Raw genomic sequence first — 20,377 nt, 5'->3', positions numbered from 1 at the left:
GGGTATGGAGTTAAGAGATACAAACTACTATGCATATAATATGTAAGCAACAAAGATATACTGTACAGCACAGAGAAATATAGCCATTATTTTGCAATAACTTTAAATGAAGTATAAACTATAAAAATATTGAATCACTATGTGGTACACCTGAAACTCACATAATATTGTAAATCAAATCTACTTCAATAACAAAGAAATAAAGTTATCAGTCCTTTAGTTGTTTTTTTAATTTAAAAAAAGTAAAAAGTACAGTAAAAAAGAAGATGGTAACATGGGTGAAAGCAATAGCAGTAAAGGTAAAGGAAGTGCTGAGGACCCAAAGGATATGGAGTAAAACTCAGAAAATGAAAGAAGCAATCAATTAGCACACATATTTCTATTTGTTGTACTTTTACTCAACAATGTGAAAATATTTGAGACCATTGCCTTGTACAAATATTTGTTCTGCACATACTAACAGTAGGCATTACATAAAGACCTCTTGTAAACTTAGAGCTAAATAACTATGGAGAAAAAATTATAAAACAAAATCGATGAATTTTCTTCTCTACTGGAAAATAACTATCATTTGGCCTTTAGATATTTGGGGGGAAAAAATGAAAGAAAGCTAAATGAGGTAAGAATGCAACCATATGCATGTATCTGAGGGGGAAAAAAAGTCCAGGTGAAGGAAACAGCAAGTTTAACAGCCCAAAGGCAGGTGTAGCTTAGAAGAGTTGGTATGCTTGCCATGGAATAAAAAGGAAGGAAGTAATAGGAAATAAATTTGGAGTGGCACCCAGGGTATATTTCACTTAAAGCCTTTTGGACCTTTGATATTTTTTTTCCCCCTTAATGTGAAGTAAAGCTACTGGAGGGAGTAACATGCAATGGTTTCTTCCATATGTACATGAAGATGAAAGAAAACACCACCGGCAATTAGGAAAATGTAAATAACCATGTGAGTAAACTTTCTTCCAAACAAGGGTTCAGGTAATTATTCATTTGTTGTTTGTTGTTTTAACACAAGTACAGATTCTGTGCCACCGCAACTCAATCTGATTCCAAGCTGCACAACACTGCAGAAAACACAACAAAATATGTTCTTAGCTCAGGGTTCAGAAAATGGAGAGCAGAACAATACTATCTTTCAAATTATATCCTGAAGTTAAATGTAATCCTGTCCCCATAGTATATAAGAGAGGAGACCACATCCGTCGACAAAATTTCTCTAAAAACAAACATCAGAGCTAAGATAAAGCTGTATAAGGAGAGATTGTTATGGAATTATGCATTGAGAAAAGCTGCCCATACTTTGCCTCGATTATTTAATCTCTGTCCAGTCCTCAGTTTCCAAATCCTCACTTTCAACACTAAAATGGTACAACTTTTTTTTTATAAAAACTAGTAACTAGGAATTAAACACAATCCACACTGAAGACCAACAAAATATAAATGTTTATCTGTACTTATTTGTGTTGACCTTATGATTGTTTTTATTCCTTACTCAACTGATGTTTTGTAGAAAAGGAAATAACATGATTTATATTAGCACAGATTGAAATCAAAGTGCTTTCTCTTGAATGATTTACCTAACATTTAACTTCTTCCTAGCATTTCATGAGTGTTTCTGTTTTGGTGTATTCCCTAAGTTTGTACTCAATAAGTCAGGTTCCTAGTGCCATTTTACTAGTAAACAGAATGTGTGTTAGCTTTTATTTTATTTTACTTTACGTTACGTTACGTTACGTTACGTTACTTTACTTTACTTTATTTTATTTTATTGCTTTTCAGGGCTGTGCCTGCAGCATGTGGACGTTCCCAGGCTGAGGATTAAATCAGAGTTGCAGCTGCTGGCCTATGCCCATAGCCATAGGCACAGTAATGCCAGATCCTCAACCCACTGAGTGAGGCCAGGGATCAAACCAGCATCCCCATGGATACTAGTTGGGTTCATTACCATGGAGCCACAACGCGAACTCCGTTAGCTTTTAAAGAGATGTGAGCATCTAACTGGCAAATACTTTATATTAACTGCACAAAACCTTGATACCGAAACTCGCCTGATTGGGAATCCTGCTATTATTGACTTTCTAGAAGATGAAGTGGTGGGAAAGTGGAAGAAACTCCAGAACTGCAATTCAGGAAGTCATGTCCCACCACAACACTTACATCAGCACCTACTCTCAATGCACCACTGGAAACTATGAATTATCTCTCTGCCTCACTGACTGATTTCAATCTGTCATGTACAGAGCTTCTGTTTAACATTCTATAAGACTCTCACAGTACATTTTTATTTGCCAAAATGGCGCTTAATAAGTTTTGTAAATATCCATTGGTATATCTTCTATTTGTTAAAGGAACTTACTTTTTTCCCTATGGAATTAAAATTGAGAGCAAAATCAAGGTCAAAACTCTGTGCCAATATATTCAATAATTCTACATTTTCCTTTACAATTCATTAAATTATAAACTGCTTGAGAGCTTAAAACTATTTCTGCTGTTTCCTTTGTAATGTCTTGGTGGCTTTTACTTAGCATTTTAAGTACTCATAAAGGCTGCTAGCTTATTTTTCAATGAAGTTACAAACTGATTGCATTCCTTCCTTTTGGGTATGGTGTAAGAGAAAGAAAAAGAATGAGCAGGAGGAGAATATAAATTATGAAAACACTGTTAGTCTGTGAAGCTGATATACATCCTTCAGAATGGAACCCAAAGTACATTTATCACAAACTCCAAGAGAACAAAATTGAGAAGCTCAGGAGGAATATAGAGAACTCCTATCAGTGCTCTGAAATAATATTCCTTAGTGTTCAAGAGAAAGAATTATTTGGCATAAAAATCATTCTCCTTTCTCTTTGATCCTTCTTAACTTCTTAAGGAGAAAACTCCAACAAAAACACAGTCCCCAAAGACACACTCCAAAAAAACAGGGACCAGCACCTCAACTGCTAAACATTACGTAGAGCTCTAACGTGACTCACTTAGGCAAATACACTGAGAAATCCTCTGGGAAAGAACTCTCATTCATTTTTATTTTTAAAACAAACAACAAAATAAATGGCATGAAAACAACCACTTGGGGAAGACAAGCACTACAATCTCCCATTTTCATAAAGTAACATAAGGAAACTCAGAGGAGGAGAAAATTAATAGGAAAAAGTATTTGGAATAATGGTGCACAGAAGTGGATAGAACAGAGTTTCAGTAATAATAAACTCTCTGAAATAAGGACATCTAGTATCCTTTTGCTCATTCAGAATTTAAAAATGTACCAGACATCTTGTACCTTGAATCACCTGAATTACAAGTAGCTATTATGGATGAGAGGAGACTCCAAATGTTTCTTTTATCAGACTCAAGGGTAGCAACTGAAAGTTTTTAGATATGCAACATTTGGGGTTTCTTCCAAATTATGAGACATTTGGTATCACCTCACTGACTGCACATGCTTTCCTAACGATGCAAGGGCAGTTGGGACATTAGTATGTGGATTATCCATGTGTTCTGAGACTTTCATTATGGTTCAGGTTTTATAAAACATAGATATTTAAATTGAATTCTCCCAGATAAGTCCACATTTCCTGTCAAGTTGGCTAGTTTTCAAAATAGAAGGAAAGAAAAGGGATCTTCAAGTCACCATTCGGAAAAAGGACCTTTATATGAATTCAGGAGTCTGACAGCTATACAAAGAAAACTAGTTAAAAATCAATAGTGTATGGTATTAAGCAGAATGCTGAAGGACTCAAGCTAGAAATTCCACGGCCTTTTGTGTGTCGTGTTTCCCGCTTCCCAAGTGTCCTCACTTCTAATATAGAAATACTAAAATGAGAGAGACAGAGCTGATTTTTAACTAGTATATACAAAAAGACTAGAATACAACGTATTAGTTAAATCAGACTGTTTTTCAAGTGAGAAAAAAAAAATAATTCATGCTAAACAACAAGTCGCCCTCCCTACTTGACATGAGAAGGAAAGAGACTGGTTCAGACACTACAAAAAATCAATGGCCATCATCTTTTCCTGTATGTCAGTAAACTTTCCTCCACCTGGAGGTAAAGGGGCAATGTGGTTCATCATCCATCCCCTATATCTTTTAGGGTCAGTCCCCCCACTCTAACTTCAACTGTATTTATGAATTTTAAGAAAAGGATCAATTGCCTTTATGCAAAAAAAAAAAAAAAATGTTAGTTGCTGTAGCAAGCAAATATGAACTAGACAGGCTCTGACGGAATGTACCCTACAAATAATTACAGTAAGTGCAGACTCTGAAAGGTTCAAATGCAAATTTAGCATTACTTTGGACGGCTTTCCTTCACTTATATAGTAGGTAACTGGTGTTAGCAAGCAATTCCATTAATAGCTCATCATTCCCCCTATAAGTCATGATCCCACCTTGCAGTATTACCTGACTTAAGATAATCATATTCTTCCCTCTCCCTCCACATCACCAAGTTCCAAACTCTGCATGTTCTTCAAGCTAAGGTGGTACTTTCTTTTGAAAAATTGTCCTCAGTTCCTATCTTACTTGAGTAGAACTAATAATTCCCTCTGAATAACACTACTATGCTCTGCAGTCCGCTGTACAAACATTCTCCACAGGCCATTCTAGTATATGGAGCCATATGCAATTTTTGAGACTTGTGGGAGGTGCTAATCTGTCTGTCCCCAAGGGGATGAAACTGAAGATGTATGTAGCCACATTGCTATCCTATGACCATGAAGACACCGTGGCTTAGGATTAAAGCCAAAACTATGACCTGCAGAGTGAAGAATTAAATGGATGCTTCACGACTGACCTTGAAGCCTATCTTATTTCTGTACCTTTCAGGCATAAAAGTCAGCAAACACCCTTATTGTTAAACTAATTTGTATTGCCTTACAAAGGGAAGTATCATCAACAATCCAAAGTCCCTATGATTTTAAATACCAAAATTTGTTTTAAAGGCCCACCTATACTGGTATACATTTCAACAGTCACCCCATTTTACTGCTAGAAGTGAGTGGTATTCTGTGAGAACAGATAAACATACTAACTGAATCATGTCCATAGCACTCCAATAGTGGCTAATAGTTGAGACTAAAATTTTAAAATCAAACCAACAACAAACAAAACATGGTGCTTTTCACATTAAAGAACTTTAAAAATGTAACTGGAATTTCACTGATAAAAAAAAAATAATAGAAAGGCATAGCTAACAAATGAGAATAGAAATTGAGTGTCAGCTGTGGTAATCAGAATGTTATAGAAGTTTATTGTGGCTCCGTTGGTTAGAAACGCAGTTGGGTCTTTGATATAGACAGGTGGAAAAGAAAGGAGAAGATTGCAAATGAGGTCAAAAATGAGAATCTATAACATCACCTAGACTACAAAGGTGGCGTTTTTACTTTGAAGCCTGTAAACACCATTTCGATGTTTATTTCATTTTGTACACTTCAATTCTGTAGAAACATCGAGGAAAACACCTGCTCTTCATCTCATCTGTGTAAAAACTTCTTTGTCAGTAAAGATTGGCTTCCACAAACAAGACATTATCATTACTCAAAATGATCTGGAAGCAAAGCTAAAGTCATGATAAAGTAAATTCTGTTTCAATATACGTTTTTTTTTTTCTTCCTTTGGCTGTGGAAACACAGAGATCAATACTCTTCAACAAGAGAATTTTGCAGTGAAATTTTCATTTGTAACAAACAGCAACCAAAGAGCCTTAAGCATGCCCTGTCACTTTCAGTTTAGGAGAAAATGCACTAATAAACTCTTACCCTTGGGTCATCTTTGACAACAGGCAATATTATGACAGATCTTATTAAAGACTATTCATATCACTGCCCCAAAAATTTCCTTTAAAATTACCATCTTTTGTATCCATGTAACAGGATGTCAGCTTTGAAAGTGCCAATGAGAGACAAGACCTGTCACCATAGTTAATTCTCAGCACGATTTCATCACCAGGAGAGCTGAACCCGAAGGGTGTGTTTTTTGGTGAGCAGTATTTATTTGGTAGTTGGACAAACAAGAAAACTTATTGCTTTATATCACTTTTCAAATAAAACACCAAGCAAAGGATCACCTGTAAGTATTAGATACACAACAAACTAAAATATATTGAAAAGGAAAACTGCTAAAACTTTCAAAATATGAAATATGTTTCTAAAATGTAAACACACTCCAGAAAGGATATTCAAAGCACCATCTTATTTTAACCCAACAAGTAAAATATAAAATATAAAACAAAATATAGGTTAAATTGTAGGACTTTCTTTAAACAAGAAAAATAGGGAAAGAAAAAAACTACAATTTTCTATGAAATTCAAAGAATCTCCTTTTATAAATCTCACTGAAATAATTATTTACTCTGCAAGCAATATTCCTAGAATAGCCATAATGGAGTTTCTCCTAATAAAGAAATTTAAGCTTTGATATGATGATAAAAATCTATTTTTCAACTCAGGTAAATAAGGGAGCTCTAATAATTCCAAAATAAATCTCTTTTTAAAATCAACAGGTATTATATGGCTATCTGAAAGAAGGAAATTCATCTTTAACGGGAACACCTGGATAAAAGCTTCCACTCTGCCTCTACAAACTGTTGAATACATTTGGGGCTGCAAAGTCCAAAAAATGTTATATTTCTATGTCCACATCTAAATAGACATACAGATATTTAACTGTAAGCTATTCAAAAGAACTCTAGCTGCACTATTAACAGCTACAGTCTCCTTCAGGGGCTACACATCGTGAATGCAGGTCGAGTACCGTGAAGATAGAGTGAGCATGATTACTCAAGAGCACACCCACCTTCCCAAATCCAGAGCATATTAATCACGCTATAAGATTACCCAAGGACACCTTCAAGCTTTTCCAGAATACCTTCAGGCTCGGGTGAGAAAGATGCAGGAACAGGGCTTAACAGAGACGAATATGTGAGCATGTGTGACCATAAGAAAGATGCAGGAACAGGGCTTAACAGAGACGAATATGTGAGCATGTGTGACCATAAGATAAATTTTCTCTCTACTGAAATACTGGAGTTAAATATTATATTTTCTTATTATGTAATGAATTGGGGCTCTGATTTCATGATCTTAAGCAGGTGATATAAGCTGACTCTGGAGACATGAGAGAAGTTTTATTTATAACAGAGTCAAATCCAATATACAAAGATAAACTTTTTTTTGGATCAGCTACAGAATCTCCCAAGCAAAAGCATTACAAGCAGCTAATAGCATTATTTAATAAAGTTAATATGATATAAAGCTGTGCTGGAAAAGAATGAGCCCAGCACCAGGAGTTATGAAACATACAGTTAAATTCTGCCCATCCAGTTATTAGATCTTCATGACTCTGGGCAATTATCAAATAGTCTGAATTTCAATTTTCTTCTAAAAGTATTAAAGGTTAAGATATTAAATTCAAGTAAATCTTAAAAATGAAATAATATATGTAAAAGACATTTGATGTTCAGAATTATAAAATATATTAACTTGCACATGGATATTATCTCATTTTCTCCTTCCAGCCTCTAAGCCTTGACACTTGCTTTGCTCTCCACTTGCTGGTCCTTCGTTCTCTTACACACATTCTCTTTCTGCTGCGCCCCCCACATCCACAACCCTCTTCTGGGCATCTTTTTCTTAACTTTCAGATTCTATCTCAAAGGCATTCATTAACAAAGGCTTTCCCTGACACCTCTGACAAATCTTAATCCAGTTTAGATGTTTTTGTTAAAATCTCCCCAAATTTTCCTTGAAAAGATTACATGGTTTATAATTATTTTCATTTCATTACATTCATTTGTTTATAATTATTTTCATAATCGATTGATACATGATAGTCCCTTCTACAAAGATGCTTTTCCTCTAAATTTTCACATGGCTGATATCCTCATTTTTTTAAGGTTTCAGCTCAGTTATCACGTTCTCAAAGAGGTCTTCCAGATCATCCTAACTAAAATACCAATCACCATTATCTTGTGTGTTTATTCATAACACATACCATGACTTGATACTACATTTTGAAGATCTTCCTATATAGTGTACCTAGCATACCTCAGTGTTAAGCTACATGAGGGCAGAGTCGGTATTTTACTAACCACTGGATCTCCACAACTCAGAACAGTGGAATGTATAGGGACTCGGTCAGTTTTTCGTTTTTGTTGTTGTTGTTTTTTTTGGGGTTTTTTTGCCTTTTCTAGGGCCACTCCCGTGGCATATGGAGGTTCCCAGGCTAGGGGTCCAATCAGAGCTGTAGCCACCGGTCTACACCAGAGCCACAACAATGCCAGATCCCAGCCGCATCTGCGACCTACACCACAGCTCACAGCAATGCCAGATCCTTAACCCACTGAGCGAGGCCAGGGCTCAAACCTGCAACCTCATGGTTCCTAGTCAGATTCGTTAACCACTGAGCCATGGCGGGAACTCCCGGGACTCAGTTGGTTTTGAATGAATATAATATACATTGTGCACTTGTACTCGTTTTTCCAGTATTCACTCATAATCACTCACAATCCCTCTGGTAGCCTTAGTATCCAAGAATATTGAGGACTTCTTAGCAAGACTAACTTTCTAAGATTCCATAGGGGGCCAGAATTAGTGAACATTCGCAAATATGTATGATACTAGTAAAACTTAGAGGTGTACACAGGGACAGAAACTTTAAAACCTTGACATAATTGCCACAATGCTTTGAAGAAATAAAGTAGTATCTATAGAACTGTTATAAACAAGAAACACCAATCTAAAGTCAAAATGTAAACTAGATGATGGCAATATAGAATAAAGCGTTTTGTGTGTTTAGCCCTATTAGAGCTTTTAAATGGAGTCCTTTCAATAGAAATCACTTGTTAAAAAACTACTTGACAGACTACACACATACAGTTTTAATTTGACCTTAAGACATTTTCAGAACTTTTATGATATGGTTTTACCGTGACTTAAGATGAAGAGCACTAGATTTAAAAATCAATCTAAATACCTATAAAAGTTTCTTTTGTTCTAATGAAGTCATGCAATTTCATGAAGTGAAAGCAATTTTACTTTACCTCTCACAATAAGTTGGGCAAAATTGGACACGCCAGAACCTCGTTCTGACTGAGTTACACAGCGATACAAATCCTGGTCAGTTTTTGTCACTTCTTGCAATCTAAAGGAAGCAGCAAATCTTCTGTGATTGATGTTCTTAGTCTGGGCTACTGGTATATCTTCTCCATTTCGTCTCTGCAAACAGAAACCAATCTTTAAAAAAGCAGGTTCTTAACATTTCCATAAATCTAAATCGTCTTGGTAACCAACATCTGTGATAAATGATTCTTGTTTGTTAAATTAGGAGAAACATATCTGTGTTGCTCCACCAATTATTACCATTGACTTCCAATCAGAACAAGCATGTAAGTAAATACTGGTATGCTTTAAGGGGTATAGTGCCAAAACCATAATAGTAATCTCGGTTTTCCATAAAATCACTACTAGCCCAGAATAAATTAATGAGCAGGATGTTAATGGCCCCTTTGCAAATGATTCACTGCTTCCTCTCTTCTCCCAGAGTTTATATGTGTAAAATCTTCTAGCCCATATACAATAATACATGTGCTTAGTAGGTTTGTCCCCTCCAGGAAAGTGAGACCATGCCTTATGCATCTCAGCATTTCAAATGTGTAGCATGTGGTCACCACAGAATAAATACCGATGAATACAAAAATGCTGATGAATAATTTATAGTCAAACCAAAATCTGCACGCTTTGCAAACTTCTATCTCTTTGGCATTTATGACAGCCAATTTATACCATTTAAAAGAAGTAATCGAAAGAGCCTAAAAGTTAAAAGGATATCTGTCAACTTTCAAAATAAAATATGGGAAAATATATTTATGATATCTGGGTGCTTCACACAATACCACAAAGGAAATGACTAAAAAATTCAATAAAATTTCTAACTTCTATATGTTGAAAGACATCATAAATAAAGGGAATAAAACAAGCCACAAACTATAAGATATTTGTCATAGAAATAACCTTCGAAAGATAAATAGCCAGGTTATATAAAATCATCTACAGTTCAATAAGTAAAAAGATAAATAACCCTATCAAAAAATGAACAGGCTATAAAATGAAAAAATGTATATGTCTAATAACCACGAAAAGAGATCCTCAACCTAAATTTTAAAATTCTTTATTTCAAAGATAGCACAAAGGGCAAAAAAAAGCCACAACTATGAGAAAGAATTGGTCATGGATGTCCACTTCACTCCTTGTTGATAAAAATGCTAAGTATTCATAGCATCCTTTCACACTGCTTGAAATATCTTTTCATCTACTAGATAAAGAAAACAGAACCCTAAAATTACTACTGGAAGTATAAATGGTTACAGTCATTCTAGAAAATAATTTGTTACCACTAGTAAAGCTGAGGATGCGTAAAACTTAAAACCCAACAGTTTCACTCGTACACTTCTCATTTGGATCACTCTTGCATATGTGATCCCACAAAAATGCACAGGAATGTTGAGTTCAAAATTGTTCGTAATAGTTAAGTATGGGAAATATCCAAATTATTCCTGAGTAGTGGATAAACTAATGAATTTAATAAAATTCAATGCGACAGTTAAACCAAGCAAACTAAGACCAGCAGAGTCCTGGTTAAAAAGTGCTGAACGGCTCCTGCATTCGACTGAAATACATGCATGCATGTTTAAATCTCCCAAAAAAAAAAAAAAAAAAAGATTTGAACCAAAGTGCAAAACGTCAACTTCTATTAAATTACAGTGATGGGTACATTAGTGGTCAGTTTGTCACTTTTTACATTTTTTTGTATGTTTCTACTTTTTTTCTTTTTACAGCTGCACCTGTGGCATGTGGAAGTTCCCGTGCCAGGGGTCAAGTTGGAGCTGCAGCTATGGCCACAGCCACAGCCACAGATGCATCTGTGACCTATGCTGAAGCATGCAGCAGCGCTGGATCCTTAACCCACTGAATGAGGCTGGGAATAGAATCCATATCCTAACAGAGAAAACATCAGGTCCTTAACCCACTGAGCCACAATGGGCACTCCTTGTGTGTTTATGTTTTTTAAAGAGGTCAATAATAAAGAGATCACTCTATTACTTTAATAATTTTTAAGATCCTAAAATCCTCTGTATCTTTAATCACCTTTCTCCATATCTGAAATGATACATATGTGCACATTATATATGTATCCACATGGGTATTAGATGCACCTATATTTAAGAATATAAAGCCCCAAATATGACTTTAGCATTTTTTTCACTCATTCAATGTTTTATTAAATCTTCTTTCCTGCCCCATGCATTGCATAATTTCTGCACCAAGATATATTCCCCACTATTCCTCTGAATAATAACAGAAAAGGTAGCTTATACTCAGAAAAGGTAGCCTTAAAATATAAATTCATAAAATCCAGCCTAAGTTCTCTTTCCCTACAAACCACATAAACAAAAATAAAAATTTTTACACACATGAATCTCGAACTGCATTTTTTTTTTTAAAGTACCACATCAGGGGAGTTCCCGTCGTGGCTTAGTGGTTAAGGAATCCGACTAGGAACCATGAGGTTGCGGGTTCAAGCCCTGGCCTTGCTCAGTGGGTTAAGGATCCGACATTGCAGTGAGCTGTGGTGTAGGTCGCAGATGCGGCTCTGATCCTGCATTGCTGTGGCTCTGGCATAGGTTGGCGGCTACAGCTCTGATTAGACCCCTAGCCTGGCAACCTCCATATGCAGCGGGAGCAGCCCTAGAAAAGGCAAAAAGACAAAAATAAAATAAAGTACCACATCAGGTGAGACCCTCTTTCTAACTGGAAGGCAGACCATGACAGCACTCCTTGTACATGTACAGGCCCCGACCTCATCCTCCTCTAATTTACCCCTGCGATTGTACAATCCACCTTCTGTCCCCTTTCTCACTACCATTTCTATTTCTCAGTTCTTTGGCAAGACCAGCCAACTCTTGCTGCTCACCTTGCCTTCAAAACGATCTTGCTCCTGCACCTCCATACCCACGTCTTTCAAAACGGTGTCTTTCTCAAAAATCCTTCTTCTCTTTTGAAGAGTTTCTAAGTACCCTATGTTTTCCTCTCAATAATCATTATTTCATCTTTCCATCTTAATTGGCATTTATCTCACAAGAACATTTATCTCCAAACTTTTCTCAAAGGAAGGGTCATTTCCTTCCACTTTCTTACCCTTTATCCTGAATTCCCACTCAGAAACCAGTCTTTCATTCTCCCACTCACAGCCTCTCAATTTCCAGATTTGCCAGGATGCCCAAACATTCTTCCATTCAGTTATCTACCAGGTCAGATTATCCACTGCCCCGTGCCATGTTCTGTGAATATTCTCAGTGACCCCAAACTCACCCTGGCCTCCGTGATGCCCAATTTCCTACCATGTACCTGTGCTAAGATAGTTTTCTCTGCAATCACAACTTGATAGATTTTATCTCCTATTCCTTCAAACCTCCACATTGCCAGTGATACCCCACTTCTGACCCTTTACTTCATAACTATCTATTTCGGAGGTTTTAGCTAGCCTGAAAAAGTTATGGATTTTTTTTTTTAATTTCTATTGTTTATGCACTGCCCCTATAAATTTGGACTATTTCTTTGCAACAGTTCCAAGACCACTACTAACTTTTGCTGAACTTAGTCATTTGCTTTCCTGAAAAATCTAAGTTACCCACAAGGACAGAGAAACTTCTATTAGCTATACCTAATTGATGCCCACAATGACATGAGCTATGACGTCTAAGCACTTCCTCTCTGCCTCAACATCACATTTCATCAGCTTATACTAACTTTTGCTTTCCATTCCCATTGAAATTGTCATGAATAGTGTCTCAAAAACTCAAAAGATTATCATAAAAATGTAATCATCAGCTTTTCTATCTTGAATCTCTTCTATAATATATTCTATTTATGTCCTTCTACCTTTTTGGGTACTGAAATCATCCAGCAGGTAGGGCTTCAAATCTTATTTTTTTTCTTCCATGGCAACACATATGAAGGATGTTATTATTTAGAGATACTCAAGGTAGATACTCAAGGTAGAGATACTCAAGGTTAAAATGTTAAAATGAACTAAATTTGCTGAAATTTTTATTGGCAAGAGTTGTATAAAATCTCCATAATTTTTATAAATTATTAACGCAAATATATAATAATAATTAATACTAAAGGGAAATTACATAAACATGAAACCTCAAGGACATTCAGAGATGATTTGTGGTAAGCTCTTTCTGAACTATACCACAACTCAGAGATGTTGAAGGACTTGCTAAGGTGATCCCATCAAGAGATCACAAAATTGATCACACTGTGTTTATGTTAGTATTAATATACTAACAGAACTATAAAGTATATATGCTTTTACAATGGTATACATTCTTTATATAATTAATGAGTAAACTGGTGTTATTTATTTCTTGAAATAAAATAAAAATAAAAATAGAGTCATAAATTTGGGGGTTTTCTTCAAAATCATTTAATAAGCACCTCCATGTACCTCAGGCTATGTTAGCTATTATCTCGGTTCTGCTACTCTTCTCTCTTACAAACCTTCTGTGATAGCCATTTCTACTTAAAGATTATAGAATTAGGAATTCCCATCGTGGCTCAGCATAGTATCCATGAGGATGCAGGTTCGATCCCTGGTTTTGCCCATTGGGTTAAGCATCCAGCATAATGGCAAGTTGCAGCATAAGTCGCAGATTTGGCTCAGATCTGGTGTCAACGGTTATAGCAAAAGTCAGCAGCTACAGCTCCGATTCGACGCATAGCCTGGGAAGTTCCACATGCCGACAGGTGCAGCCTTAAAAAAAAAAAAAAAAAAAAGATTATAAAATCAGAATTTAGGAAGATCAGAAATGTGATACATAGCCTGTAGCAGGATTAATACTCAAAACCAGGTTTAAAGAAACAAAATGCAGTCACAGTTCCTCTAAAATAAATCAAAGCTGCTTTTGTTTCATTTGTATCATAGGTCCAGTCTGAAGAGTTGATTATTTGTTGTTGAGCCTTGATCAGTGCACTATACCAATGAGAAAATATTATCTACTATATTAGACATTGCTTTATTTACTGAACTTTCAGTAATGCATTACACTTAAAAGTAGCAATTTATGACATGTATATTTCAGAAGTAAAAAATAATGATAACTTTTTCTTTTATAATCCAAAATACTAGGTCTTTGCCCGCCTACACGCTATCAATTTAACAGAGTAGGCTGAGCTATGAAAGGAGGAAATAAGAAGTAATGGTAAATTTATCTCTGAAGGAGAAGCGTTTGCGTATAGTTTTCTGCCTTTATATTCTTCAGTTTCAGGCTCTTCACACTGCTTTGAGATTTTTATGTGATTTCTCCATTGCAAAATCTCCTACTTTGAGAAATACTAAAAAATGAACCACAAAATTTTACTATCCAAGGATTATAACCAAGCACCTGGCTTTTTTTCAGTCTTCTCCTCTCCTCCCTAGATCCTTTTCAAACTTTCTTATTTATTCTGTCTCCAGAACAGGTTGCTGAGACTTGTTGCTTATCAAATAACTCTGGGCAAGACACTGGAATTCTGGAGTATTATCACTCCTCTACTAAGCTAGGTAAGCTTTACCATGCAGGATACATGCTTTATTTATTTGACAGGTTCAGCTCCTGGCATAAAGTAGAGTAGTGCTAATATTAGTTAATTCCCAATATCTATAATAACCTGCAGCTTTAGAATCACCTGTCAGATTGTTACAAGTGCAAAGACAAGTGATTATTCTAGATCTCCTGAATCGAAATCTGCATTTTATAAAATATCTACACTATGTATCAAGATATTACAGCTTGAGACACACTGGTTGAAAACAAGGGGTCCTATTCCACAAACAGCTGACAGGTCTGAAAATGGGTGTGATTTTGGCGAATGAGATACAATAAAAAAAAGCCAAGTCATTCCCAGAAAGGTTTCCTCATTTCTAGAGTAGACACAGTGGGTCCTCTTTTCTCTTCCTCAATGTCATGCCTAAAATGCCGAGGACAGCATATTAAGGAGGAGAACAAAATCAGGTTCTTGATTACGAGTCTACAATAATGTCAAAAATTAAAATAAAATAAAATATTGTCAACAGCTCTTAGATCCTCCGTCTTTCTGGACTTTCTGTTGTGATATAACAGATTTGCTTTTCTATTCCTTTCAGCCTGAAATTGTAAAAGTTAATATGATGTTTAAAAGATGGAATAGATGGAGTTCCCGTTGTGGCTCAGAGGAAACAAATCTGACTAGTATCCATGAGGACACAGGTTCAATCCTTGCCCTCACTCAGTGGGTTAAGGATCCAGCATTACCATGTGCTGTGGTGTAGGTCACAGATGTGGCTCGGATCTGGCATGGCTATGGCTGTTGTGTAGGCCGACAGCTACAGCTCCAATTTAACCCCTAGCCTGGAACCTCCACATGCCATGGGTGCAGCCCTAAAAAGACAAAAAATTAAAATTAAAAATTAAGTAAAATATGGAATAGCTTATTTCAGCTTCTCTTTTCAAAGCTTGAGGGATAAAATTAACCCAATTTAATTTTAAATGAAATAATGTGACACTCAGGACCCTTGAAGAGATCATTTAACTCCACTGACTTGAAGAAAAACTTAGATTTATTGTTTTATTTCTTTTTTACTGTCTTTACCGGGTACATAATGAAATATGTCTCTTTCATCCTTTTAGGGTTGGAGAAACTAGAAAGAGACTCTTTCTAGTTTCTCCTACATTTGGTATTTAGGTTCTTATTAAACAATATTAAGATGAGTGCATATACTTGTCAGTACTTGGCCTTCTTCCAAAACTAATCCCACTGTAAATTTGCACATTAAAATTAAGTAAGGTTGATGTGAATCATACAATCCAGCCAAATTAATTCCAAGGACTTGAGGATTCCTTACTGGGATTTGTCTGCCATATGAAATTTCTTTCTTTCTCATAGGTATGATAAAGATATCATCATCAGCAGCAGCAGCATCATTATTAAACACTTAAATCAGAAAATTTTAGAAACATAGAAGGATATAATAGCAAACTTAAAGGTTTATCAATTTATAAATTTCTAAAATTAGAAATATTATACTATTACTTTGCAAAAGCACTCATTAGTAAGCTCTAGAAATTATTATATTGACCTCAATAGATTAAACACTTAGGAAACAGAATTCCTCTGGGAAAAATTATTCTAAAACGACAATACTAAATTCACCACATAGTTACAATATGGCAATGAAAGGACTGAATAAAGGGAACGATATTTGACACCGAGAAAGAGAGAGAGAGGTGACAAATACAATTCTGACAGAAAGCACGGTTAAAAAAAAATGGGCTGGGGACAGCAAATTGCTGGAATCAAGATCACTAACAAAATTCAACAAAAAATAAAGTCAGCTGTGAAACAAGAAAAGGAGTTTTAACCTACAAAGAGTAGGTGTCTTTGCAGTGTTGGGACAAGGTGACCGTTACGAGGAGCTACAGAAAGAGAGCACGAGTAAGCAAACTGGACCATGGGAGATGACACCCAAATTCTAATCCCGAAATGACTGTTTCTTAGCTTCACAATTTCTCATGACTTCTCAAATTTCTACCTCTTCACCTAAAAATGCGGATATCAATTTGAAACTGCTTATTCAACAGAGATACTGAGAATATGAGGTGAGATAACGGTCAAAAATTCCAACTGCAAATCCTGATAATAGCAATATTAAGATAATAATGGCCAAAACAGTATCTAAGTGAATAATACATTGGTAACTGTGACGGTCTTTTAATGGGTCACTACTGTCAATCAAAATACTAACCTCTACTAAGGTATTTTGCGGATGGGATTAAAATCCATAACCAATTGACATTAAGGGAGAATATCCTAGATAATCTGGTGGCTTTGATTCAATCAGACGAAAGGTCTTAAGAGTAGATTGGAGGCCTCCCTGAAATAGAAGAAACTCTACCTGAGATTAGCAACTTCACCGTTGCCTGCCCTTCCCCGGTGCTTGCCCTAGAGACTTCAGACTTGCCTAGCCAGGTTCCACAATCAAATAAACCAATTCCTTGCCACAAATCTCTTGGGAAAAATAGTCTATTTTTCTATCTACCTATACCTCCTACTGGTTCAACATTCATGTTCAACCCTGACTGATAGAATGATTTGTTACCAGAAATGGTTATGGAAGAAAAGATTTCTAGAAATGGGTTTTCTGATTTGGTTTGGTTCTGGGTTTTCTGGAATTCTCTAGTCTGATTAGATTTAAAGACATTAATAATTCTGTTGCCATTGGTAAACACATTGCTAGTCCACATCATGTTGTAGTAATAGAGATATGTAAATATCACTATTAGATAGATTTTTTTTTTTTTTTTTTGTCTTTTTGCCTTTTCTAGGGCTGCTCCTGCGGCAACTGGAGATTCCCAGGCTAGGGGTCGAATTGGAGCTATAGCCGCCAGCCTATACCAGAGCCACAGCAATGCAGGATCCAAGCCACATCTGCAACCTACACCACAGCTCACGGCAATGCTGGATCTTTAACCCACTGAGCAAGGCCAGGGATCGAACCCACAACCTCATGGTTCCTAGTCAGATTCGTTAACCACTGAGCCATGACGGTAAGTCCTAGATAGATATTCTTAATCAAATATTTACAGAAAGCTAAGTTCTGGGTGACCATGCATTTGCTACTTTAAAACATTTTAGACAAACTAAGGTTTATAATGGGATCGGTGGGCTGCCTTTAAATGCCCTGGAGAAATCAAGAAATGTAAAGCATGTGAATTTACAATTATAAAACACCACCAGCCATAGTACAGCCAAGGTGGTGGCAGTGGCATGGTTTTTCAGTCTTTCCAAACCCACCACATAAAAACAGAATGACAGGAGAGAAAGGAAAGACAAGGTCCAAAAAAAAAGTGGAGGTGAGAACAAAATCAAGAAATCTCAGAAGGCAAGTGGCCATATTTTTAAACATAATTCAAAACAACAGAAGAAGGAAATGTACAAAAACAGAAAAGCTTTCCTGAAGCCTACCTTACTTTTGAATTTCAAGAAAACTTATTTCATATAAAAATGAGCAACTTAGAAGTATCAAGGTCAGGAGTTCCCTCTTGGCTCTATAGGTTAAGGATGTAGGGTTGTCAATGCTACAGCTGAGGTCAATGCTGTGGGGTGGGTTCAGTCCCTGGCCTGGGAACTTCCACATGCCACAGGCATGGTCAAAAGAAAAAAACTATCAAGGTCAAATAAAAATAAAATTATTGTAAGTTTAAAAGAGAATAAGGAGTAGACTATGATTCCCTAGAGTCAATGAAAGTAAGTCAGAAAAATACACTCACAAAACAGATCAAAGCCATAACCTAATGTTTCAAGATAAGCTAAAATATTTTTAAAATGAATCATGACATGAAGGAATAATGTAAATTTAAATTAATAAAAATCATAAATGAGGTGAGAGAACTCAGAACAAATTAGAAATGAAGAAATCATTTTAGAAATTATGATTAACTAGACTAAATAAACTCAACAGATGATATCTTAAGCAAAACAGATGTGAAAGAAACTTTTCCTTTTTGTCTTTTTAGGGCTGCATCCATGGCATATGGAGGTTCCCAGGCTAGGAACAGCTACACCACAGCTCAAGGCAATGCCGGATCCCCAACTCACTGAGCAAGGCCAGGGATCGAACCCATGTCCTCATGGATACTAGTCGGGTTCGTTAACCACTGTGCCACAACGAGAACTCCAAAAGAAACTTTTAAGATTAAAAAAAGGAGAATAAAAAGGAGTTGAGAGATAGTGACTAATAATGATAATATGCAAAGAAGATCAAACAAAGATAACAAAAATCCATACAGGAAAAAAAAAAAAGAATAGAGAAAGTACTAAAATATTTTTTTAAATATGAAAAAAATTAAATGTTTTAAAAATACATAATGGAAGGACATACCTGAGAATAATAACCCAGAATGACCCATAGTGATATATATTTTGAAAAAATACCTGAGAATAATAAACCTGAATGACCCACAGTTACATATACTCTATAAAATTAGAATCTTTAAAGAAATAGAAAAAAATCCTTTGAATGTCTAGCAAAAGGAGTTAGAAGATATATAAGAAAAAGAAAATTTATTATCAGACTTTGAGAGCAGGACTTCATGCCATAAGAAAATGAAGTAACATATTTAAGTTACTCAAAGAAAGAAAACGTGAACAAAGGATTTTATATCTTGCAAAATTGACTTAAGAATCAAGGACACATATAAACTATTATTAACATTCAAGAACTTAGGGGATTTTATTTCCATGAGCTATATCTGAGGAATCTACTAAAAATGAGTTTCAAACAACTAAAATTATTAAGACATGACATACATACTGATGGTGAACACTGAAAACAGTTACACGTAGAACTAACACCAACTAAGGGCTACATGGGAGACAGTACAATATGCAATGGCTGTATGCTAACAATGGAGGTAGGGTACAAGTATTAAAAATAACATGAGATCGGAGCTCCCACTGTGGTACAACAGCATTGGTGGTGCCTTGGGAGCACTGAAATGCAGGTTCAATCCCTGGCTGGGCACAGTGGGCTAAGGATCTAGCATTGCCACAGCTGTGTCTTACGTTGCTCTTGTGGCTGGTTTCTGATCCCTGGCCTGGGAACTCCATATGCTGTGGGCCACCCCACCCCAAAAAAAACCCAGAAACATGACATATAAAAATGAGTGATTATGGGATATTCTAATTTTTTCTTTCTCTGTCTCTTTGAGAACCAAAAATAAGATTATAAGGTAAAAAATAAAAGAAGATGCAGCTGACAAACTATAACAGAAGAAATATTAAGTGAAAATACTTAAGACTTGAATTTGAAATTTCAATATAAACTAATAGATATTTTACCCTTAAGTATACATATATATTCTTAAAAGTTCTAGAAATTAGTAACCCTCAGCATACACCTAATGGTCCTGAAATACAATTTCTTGTTAACCAAGCAAAACAGAGCACCAGATCTGGAAGAGAAAATGTGCACGATGATACTGGCATCAGACAGTAACATAAGAAAGCCACCAAAGTCTTCCAAAGTCTTATTGAAAGGACTCTAATGCCAACGACTGATCAAAGATGGGACAATTTGAGTTTTTAAAATAGCAATAATGTCAATGAACTGAAGTCCATTCAGTACGTTTAAATCCATGAGTTCCTGATACTAAAAAAACAAAAGAGGAAGAATCAGTCACCACTGGAGGATAACAGGAATTATTGAAAAACAATAATTCAGGCATAAATTTGAGGAGTTACCCTCCCCTTCCTTAAAAGAACTATGCCTCTGGGTAGATAAATAGTAGATGAGAAGTATCATTTA

General features: G+C 35.8%; 1 protein-coding gene across 43 annotated transcripts in view; it reads right to left on the bottom strand.

The window, feature by feature from the left end:
* PTPRK (protein tyrosine phosphatase receptor type K) overlaps window positions 1-20,377 on the bottom strand; it is a 560,031-nt gene that overhangs the window by 245,483 nt on the left and 294,171 nt on the right. For 42 of the 43 annotated variants that reach the window (XR_014803891.1, XM_084956839.1, XM_084956848.1 and 39 more), the window contains exon 6: window positions 9,030-9,204. Coding sequence is in view for 40 of the 43 variants with exons in the window: in XM_084956679.1 (XP_084812805.1) it covers window positions 9,030-9,204 (175 nt within the window). In the remaining 3 variants the exon portion in view is untranslated. Of the gene's footprint in view, window positions 1-8,843; window positions 9,205-20,377 lie in introns of all 43 variants that reach the window. The other variant, XM_084956833.1, reaches the window with a different exon arrangement.

This window comes from Sus scrofa, chromosome 1, assembly GCF_054392235.1.
Source record: "Sus scrofa isolate SSC_HxYL_T2T_F1_AM1 chromosome 1, Sscrofa_HxYL_maternal_Yorkshire_Landrace_v2.0, whole genome shotgun sequence".
Taxonomy (NCBI): domain Eukaryota; kingdom Metazoa; phylum Chordata; class Mammalia; order Artiodactyla; family Suidae; genus Sus; species Sus scrofa.
The sequence above is the reverse complement of the archived record's forward strand: the minus strand, read 5'-3'. Positions and strand labels throughout refer to the sequence as shown.